Raw genomic sequence first — 8,878 nt, forward strand, 5'->3', positions numbered from 1 at the left:
TGGGTCTCTGAAGTGCCAGAAGAGTCGCCGGCCCAGTTCGTGGGCTTGGATCTCAAGTATCGGCGGGATAGGGAGCTGATGTTCCGCAAATTGTGCGTGGAGTACAATTCGATCCTCTTCCCATTCAATGATCTCCTCTTCTAAGGCTTCGGTGAGGTTGATCACCGTCTGACATTCCTCCCTGGCTTGGCGGATCTGGTCGTCGGTTCTCGCGCCGACCCGTCCCAGCTCATTCACGATGTCGACCGTTCTGGTCTCTAGGAAGTGTCGAATGCCGATGAACCATGTCCGGTACCTTTGTATGAGTATACCAGAGGCTGATGCCTCTGGTATCGGGATAGACTTTAATATCCCTTTAATTGGTTCCAGTCGGGTTGTCCGTACTTTGGCCATGTGCTGTTCGATGGCGTTGTGGACTTGCAGCTCCGTTATGAGGCTTCGTTCGGTGGCCGAGCATTCTGGGCAGATCAAGGGTACGGGGCTCGTCGGGTGATCAATCCGATTTATCCGAGCCTGATTCGTTGCCGTGCCCGATGCCTCTGGTATCGGGATAGGCTGCACTACACCCGAAGATGGGTTCCGCTGACCCTCATTGGGGGTCGGCGCCCGGGTGAGAACGAACTTGGAGTGCAGGTAGTCGCATCCAAGTAGGACTGGAACATCCGAGTTGTTCGGTTGAACATGGAAGGTATGGGGGCTAGTGTACCCTTGCAGCGTTACCGGTACGGTGCAGCAATGGGTCACTATGAAGGCTAGTTGTCCGCCAACACCGAGGATTTTGGTGTAGCACCCCATGGATTCGAGTTTGAGGTTGTTGGCCCGGCAGAAACGCTCCTCTATTAGGGTTGTTTCGGCTCCGGTGTCCAACATTGCCATAGTTGTGGTCGGTCCAATCTGGACTTCATGGGTCCATGCCCGGACTACCTTCGGTCGGCCGGTGGACGAATGCGGTTGGAAGGTCACTTCCCGTATGGTGACTTCCACCGGAATTAGGGTTGATTCGCCGGGTACACTATCGGTGTCTACACGCGGCGGTTGCAAGGGTTGCTGGGCAGGTCTGACTGAGTCTACTCCGTCTTGTGGGTAGACGACCAGTGTTCCAGCCATATCCGAGGCTCGGTTGCGTCGGATAAGTCCTTCAGCCGGGGTTGGTCGGCCCGGTGAAACCTCGTTGACCGAGTGTTGCACCTCTGGTCGGTTAGCTACTCCGTCCATTAGTGCTTCGGCGGTTTCTACCGGGGCTATTCGGCTGTTGATCAGTTCTTCCATGGTTGGTTCTCCTTCCCGCAGCGTCGGTAGGTTATACTGCATGTTGAAGAACGTGCGCGATCCAGTTACAGTTCTCGCTGGCTGGCGTTGGAAGAGGTCCGCTTCCTCCGGCCGAGAGTAGACGGGTACCTGTACTTCCAGTGGGACTGATTCCCATCCCTCCGGAGTCTTTGCTCGTACGGTGGGATCTTCCGTTCTTTCGACGGGCCGTCCTCCCGGTTGGCCTACCGGTGACGGTTCGGATGTCATTCTGGCATCCTGCGAGGTTGCGGGCCGGCGTCCCGGTTGTCCGCTGAGCCCGGGGTTCGTAGTACCTAATTGGGTACTGAACCCTCCAGGCGGCTCGGTGACGTTTCTCGTCCCGGCCGGTCGGTTCCGAGTTCCTCGGCCGACCCCTCCGGCACCTCTTCTGGGGCCGGGTGGAGCATTTCTTGCTCCTGCCGATCGGGCCAAAGTTCCTTGGCCGATCCCCCCGGGTACCTCTTCTGGTCCGGGAGCCGCATTATCGGTACTGCGAGGTTCGGGTCGGTTCTCCGAGTTTCCGAACCGGGGAAGTCCGGTGCCTAGTTGGGCTACCGTCCCCGCCGCCAAGGTTGTGGAAGCTTCGCTGACCGTTGCGGAGGCTAAATCCAAGCTGTCATTCCGAGTTGTGTCCAAAGGGTTAATCCGGTTAGTAGGGTTATCCTTATCCGGTGGTTCCGTTGGATGACGGAGGTCGAATGAGTCACCGGAGCTCATCGACCTTAGCCGTTTCCCTGGGACGTTCCCGGGGCCGGCCCGCCAGCTACCGGTGAAAACCTACCCTGGCTCCTATTTGGAGCCGGGGAAGGCGGCAACTGCGGCCGCTGGCCTGGTGGCGGACTCGCCAACGGGGCCCGACCGCCGCTTTGACGGTTTGCCCCGCCCCCTTGGGCAGGCTGCTGATTTCCTCCGCCGGCATTCTGCTGACGGGGTCGCGGTGGTGGCACTATGCTGGCGTAGTTCGGATTCGCCGAACCCAGTGGCCATCCGTTGTCATAACGGTACCGCCAGTCGTTGTACCATCTCCGGTTGAGGTTGTCCTGTTCCCGGAGTCCGGCATCCCCACAACTCGCTTGGTTGTGGTTGCCCCACATGCAGTGGGAACACGAGATCGTTCCGTCCTGTGTCCACTGGAAGAACTTTGCTTCCATCCGATCGACGTAGGTCGCTAGTTGGCGAGCCTCCTGCTGTGGTGTGCGGGGTTGCCGTTGGGCATTCTGCGCCGGGCCACCTCCGCCTCCGCGGTTGCCGAAGTTTCCGCGACCGCGATTCCCGCCGCCACGTCTTCTGCCGAAGCCTCCATATTGTGGGGCTCCACCGCCTCCACATCCGCCTCCAGAGCCATACCCCTGGTTCTGAGGTTGACCGTAACCGGAGTTCTGGCCGTAACCCTGTTGGGGTTGGCCGAAGCCTTGTTGAGGCTGACTGAAGCCGGGACTCCGGGGCTGGCTGTAGCCCTGTTGGGGCTGGCCATAGCCGGAGTAACCCTGGCTCTGAGGTTGGCCGTAGCCGGGGCTCCGAGGTTGACTCGGTTGGCCACTATTTCCGTAAGCGGGCGGCGGAACCGCGGTCCCTATTGGGGACCCGTTAAGGTTCATCGCCGCCATCGCTGCCCAAGTTTGATCGAGTTGGGCTCGGGCTTGAGGAGGGGGTGTCGCCGGAGGGCTTGATCGGTGAAGCCCTGGTTGCACGTTCTGGTAACCTGGCGAACTGGGTTGGATGTAGCCGGGGGCCTGTTGAGTTGCTGAGATGGGCGTCGCCGTTCTGACGGTGATGTAATTGGTGGTATGCCACCCTTCTGAACCTCATACATCGGCCTTCCCCGGGTGAAATCCCGAAGGTAGTCGCGGAACTCCTGCGTGGTTTTAGGCATTCGGATGTCCAAGGCCGCCCGTAGGTTCGGCTCCAAGACGTTTGCCCGCAGGTAGTGGACGGCCAGCTGATCGCTGAGGTTGCCTCGCTGTTGGAGGTTAATGATAGCATCATAGCACTGCTCCGGGGTCTCTTGCCCGAACTTGTACTTTCGGTTGGTGATGTCCGCTATCGCCGTCACCTGCTTATCTGTCTCCGCGAAGCGGGCTGCGAACTGCTGGAGCCAGTATTCTACCGGCCAGCCGTTCTCCTCAGGTTCCAGGGCCGACTGGTTCTGGAACCAGTCCAAGGCTTGCCCGGTGAGGACGCTCTCCACTTCGTTCATGAAGGCGGTGTTGGATATCCCCATGTCATCCGCCTCCTGGCGATAGATTCGCCGGATTTTAGTGATCCACCCCTCCACTTTGGATCGATCGCCGTCGAATTTCGGCAGGTCGCCCCGGAGCTTCTTGGCTGCGATCCGAGCCATTCGCTCTTCGTACCGGTTTCGGCCTTCTTGGTAGCCCTCTTGTCGGGCTTGCTCAATCTCCTGTTCGAGTACCGCGGGCTGATAGGCCTGTATCGCCGGTTGTGCCTGTTGGGCTACCGGAGGATACAAGGCCGGCACGTATGGTACATGCTGCAGTTGCGCGGCCGGGGCTGGTTGAGGTGGGTTCGGTTGAGGGTGAGGGTTCGGGTTTCCCGGGGGCGCCGGCTGTTGTGGCTGTCCTGGCCCGGGCGGAGGGTTCTGTGCTCCATACCCTTGGTTCGGCGGAGGATTCTGCGCTCCATAGCCGGGGATCATCTGGAGGACTCCGTTCTGGTCGAGCCACATCCCTGGTGGCACTACCAGATACCGGTCAACCTGCGGCGCTGGACCTATTGGGCCCTGCCGAAGCTGATGAGGCTGGTTAGCCGGGTAGCCGGGGTTCTCCGGGTCGGACCAGTCTCTTTGTCCTCCTTGAGCTGGTTGTGGTGGGGCTAGGGATGGGTACGCGTTCTGCGAGTTAGCCCTTCCTCGGTCGTCGCCGGAAATTGCCGAGTCAGGCTGTAGACCTCCTATTGGGAAGTTCAGCGGTGGCCTGGATCCGGTTCCATTGCCGAAGTTATCCGACCCGGCAGCCGGGGCTCGAGGGTTTGAGCCTCGGGTTGACCCTGTTGTCGGGTGTCCGGGTTCGGTCTGGGTGCTGTTGATGCCGCGGGCCTGGTGCCGGTTGAGAACATCACACTTGCGGACGTTCCCCCGAAGGCCATGGTTGTTGTTGCCGTGGATTGGGTCGGTACGTTGGACGTGGCCGTCGAAGTGTTCCGTTCTGGCTCCGGGGCCGAAGGGATTGGTGGCCTTCGCGGTATGTTCCCGGTGGACAGCGGCTCGCCCTGGATGACTCCGACCATATAGGTTTGGTCAGTGGACATCCCCGGTTGGCCTATTGGGCCAAGCAGGGGGTTGTCCCGGAGCAGGTAGTCATCAATCTGATGACACTTATCCTGCACCTGAGTGGTCTGATATGACGGGGGTTGCTCGTTGAGCGACTCCTCGAGGTAGGACTTCTCTGCGTTGAGGCAGGCCACCTCGATGTCCCGTTCTTCCTTTTCTTGGAGGTATCCGCGGATGATCTTTGCCGCTTCGCAGTTGTACTCGAACATTTCGTTCAAATACTCGATAAACTCCTTCTCTTTGGCCTCCAGTTGGGTAATTCGGGCTCGTTGAGCCTCGATGACCTTGAGGTTCTCTCTTCGGTCATTCTCAAACCGAGCGGTTTCGCTCCGAAGATGGTCGTTGAGGCCGTAGATTTGGTCGGTGAGTTGGGCTTGGCATAGCCGAAGGTCCACGGCTATACCCTCCGGGTCGTTCTGATTCAGTCGGAGGTTCTCATAGGCCTGCCGGAGGACTTCGAGCTCTGATTGGAGCTCGTCAATTTCTCCCTCCAGGCCGATAATGCCCTGCTTTAACCGGTTGTTCTCCTCCCGGTATTTATCTACCCGACCCAGCATGTCCAGCAGGTAGGCCGAGGTAGCCTCCGAGTCGCTAAGGGTCAGTAACCGCTCCTCCAAGTCATAGCGAAGGGTGGCCACTTCAGCGCGAGACTGCTCCAGCATGTCCTGGAGTCGAGCGATTTCGTTCTCGTCATATCGGCAGGGCGCTTCAGTTGCTTGTAACTGGGCCTCTAACCGTTGGATCTGTTGGGTAAGGTCGCCGATAGCGATGTTCGCGCTATCTAGGTCAGCCGTAAGCTTCTTGCGCTCACGCTGATGGCTGTTCACCGTTTGAGATAAGACGTTTTCCGTCGACTCCACGATGTTATTGGCGGCTACGAGTTGATTCTGCAGTTCGTAGATCCGTTGACGGAGGACCTCCGGATCATGGATCTTCTCCGGTGGAGTCTTCGTTAGGTATCGGTGAGGGGTGTAGTCCGAGACTCCAATGTGGGAACCAGGGTACTGCTTCGGTAGGGAGTTCGGAAGAACCCTTGCGAGCTGTCCGGACGTCCGGTCGTCTGATTGGGCAACACGGTATCGTCGAAGACGTCATCAGTCGGTGACGGTGTCTTACTACTCTTTCCACTCTTTCTCGTCATCCACTCTTTCTCGTCATCCACTCTTTCTTACAACACGAATATTTTTGAATATTTTATAAAATGGGTGATTCTTCGTATTCTTTCGACTTTTCGGGATCCCAGATGAATTGGAAAACTTTTCTACCAGATTTTGAAAAGTTTGTCAACTCTGTGGAAAGTATGAAATCGGAGATTGACACCCTGAGAGCCCAGAATGTGTACTTAACGGGCCTGTTGAAAAAGCATAGGTCGTCACCGAGCGTTGATTTGTCTGTTGCTTCTCCTCAAAACTGTGAGATAACTACGCAGAATTTGAATGTCAACAAGTTCAATGATGCCCTTGATGATTTGTCGCAGCGTGTGTATTTACTGGAATGCAAAAAAGAAGAAGAACTTGGGTTTGGTGTGGACCACGATATTGCAACCAACGGTAGCGTTAAGGCTGGAATGTACGATCCCCACGTTGTGCAGACTATAAAGGAAAATTTCGGATATCAGGACCCCAGAATTCGTGATCGAGCTCGGGCGCTGGTAGCTGAAAGAAAAGCTATGGCAAAGGAAGGAAAACTGTGGAAGCCACGTAAGATCAATATCCCTAAACTCATGGTTGGGCCGGGGTCATCCCCACCCCGGCTGCTGGGATACATTCAAGATATTGATGGCGAGCCCGCTGAATCCACCACCAAGCAAGCTGCTACTGGGCCGATTGCCTCTGTGAAAACTCCATCGTATGCTGCTGTAACGAAACGACAACCGAAGACTATTCGTGGTGAACAGGATGCTGATGTAGGAAATGGTGAGCAAGCGAACGTTTTGATCCAGGCTTTGCATTGCAACCGTAAGCCTCATGCTGATTTTTGTGTACGAGGTATTCCTCGCTTGGGTAATTCGAAATTTCTAACATCAAAGAGTATAACACCTTTATATCGGATCAGCTAACCGCAGCTGGGATTGCTACAAGATTTGTGAGCGTTTTTGTCCCTCCCCCTGGGGACAGAAGAACGTCAACGTTTGCCCGTGTTGGAACCTTCAAGGAAGCTTGCGAAAAGATTTTGGACCCTAAGATCTGGCCGTCAAACGTATTCGTTAGGGAATGGGTTTACTAATTTTCTGCCTAAGTGTATGAATTTCATTTAGAAAATGTCGACAATTTCAAATTACGTGAAGTTTTCTTATGGCTGAATACTGTTGTCGCTATCGGTTTACAAAGATCTCGTCTTTGTTTGATTGCTGTCTGAAGCCTAGAGGGGCTAACGCCTCGTTGCAAGGACATTAAACTCCATTATTATTATTATTATTATTATTACTAGCCCGGGGTTCCGAGGGTTCGAACATGGGTGGGGTCGGTGGAAGGTCCTCTGTCGGCTTCTCCTTCTGAGGCGACGCGGATTTCGACTTCCGAGACGATTCCACCCGGCTCGTTTTGGTCAAGATGGGTTCGCTTCCCGGTGAAGGCCCGGTGACGGGGGTCCGAAGCCCGGTGGCCGAGGTTCCTTCGGTTCCGGACGGTGAAAACCGGAACTTAACCGGGGAAATGGCCTTTTTGGCCGGAGAAGTAGGGGTTGCAGACCGGTTTTTCGGAGTTCCGACCTGTTGGGTCGGGGTCCGAGCCCCGGTGTTAGGGGTCTTGCCCGGCTGCAATGTCCCCGATGACGACTTCTGGCTTCCCGAAGTCGGCCTTGGTGAGTCCAAGGTCCGAGTTGGGGTCCCTGTCCGGGGCTTCGGGTCCGGTGACGTCATCTTCGGAGTCCCCGAGGTCCGTTTCGGGTCCGGGAATGTTGATTTCCGGGTATTGCCCGGAGACTTAGGGTTTCCACCCGGGGATACCGGGGTTTTGACCGGTGAACCCGCTTTGTGGGTCACCTCCCGGGCCGGTGGAACCTTCCCTCCAGTCTGGTTGGGGCTCTTCTGGGTCTGCCTCGGGTCCGTTCCGGCTCCCATGCCACCCTGTTGGGGTGACACCGGGTCACCCATGTCCGGTGACTCCGCGGCACTGCTTAGTGTCGGGTCCGAGGCTCCACTGTCCGAGGACTTAGCCGGAGAAGTGCTTGGCATGGCACCTATTGGGTGCCCATGTCCCACTACAGGCTCCGGGTTCACCATGTCTTGGCCTATTGGGCCAAGCAGAACCTCCGGTTCAGCCTGTGATGGCTCCAAGAACGTCCGGTCATGGGCGTCCTCGAAGCTATCCTCCGGCGATTGGTTTGAACCGGCTCCCAGGATCCGCTGGTCACGCTTCTCCTTGGCTGAGCTGGGTGACTTGTCCGATTTGTCGGACTTTGTCGACCGATTGGAGCCTGTTGATTTGGGCTCCGGGTTGCCCGGGCCGGCGTGGCGGAAAGTGTACCCACCAGCCTGGTCACGTGGGGCGTAACTCTGGTCGAACTTCCGAGCGTAGATGTCCTCCCGCCCAGACATGTCCAAGTACAGCTCTATTGGAGCCGTGAACTAGCCTCCGGGTTATCCCTTCGGCCGATGAAGTCCGGACTTGTCCCTAATTGGGGACGTCCGTGATGAAGGGTCTTTGCCTTTACGGTCCGAGGGTCCGAAGGTCCGGTGGGGTGGGGATGATGTAGTGTATGTACTTGTACTACTTGCAACTCAGTACTGGTATTAATACAGGGTAGAGCTTACGTACGTCCTATACTACCGTACTGACCGCTATGACGTCACACTGTTAAGTGGTCTTGCGGATTACTGCCTACGTCACGATTCTGCGTGCCGTGTGCAAATTTCGAAAAAACAGTGACTCACTACGGTCCTTTAACACAGGGAATTTCCCCGCGATTCTGATTGGCTGGTCTTAACTATGGGATTTCGGCCAACGTGACGTCACAATTATTTTAAAATTTGAATTAATTAATTTCCGCGATAAATAAAATCCGGAAAAATCGACAAAAATTCAGAAAAATTAATTTAGCCGACCAAAAATTGATTTGGCCGGGGGAAAGTTATTCCCTTAATTTTCCGAAAGTTGGAAAAGGTTGAAAACCCAAGTTCTAAGGGTCTTCACCGAGGCTCGAGGGTTCGACCTAGTAAGGCCGGCTAAACCCTAAATCTACCCGAAAATAGATGTTTTAAGCCCGTTTTTCCGGGTGAAAAAGGTTTCTAGCCGTACGAAACTAGTTTTCGTCGGTGGAAAATAAAAATCGCCCGGTTCTATCGGGTTCTTAAGGCTC

General features: G+C 56.0%; 1 protein-coding gene across 1 annotated transcript; it reads right to left on the bottom strand.

Annotated features, from left to right (window-relative positions):
* Positions 1-2,012: 2,012 nt before the first annotated feature.
* LOC129598802 (RNA-binding protein cabeza-like) lies at positions 2,013-2,888 on the bottom strand. Its single transcript, XM_055496858.1, has one exon. The coding sequence runs from the start codon at positions 2,886-2,888 to the stop codon at positions 2,013-2,015; it is 876 nt and encodes a 291-aa protein (XP_055352833.1).
* Positions 2,889-8,878: the final 5,990 nt, after the last annotated feature.

This window comes from Paramacrobiotus metropolitanus, unplaced genomic scaffold (assembly GCF_019649055.1).
Source record: "Paramacrobiotus metropolitanus isolate TYO unplaced genomic scaffold, Prichtersi_v1.0 Parri_scaffold0000129, whole genome shotgun sequence".
NCBI lineage: Eukaryota > Metazoa > Tardigrada > Eutardigrada > Parachela > Macrobiotidae > Paramacrobiotus > Paramacrobiotus metropolitanus.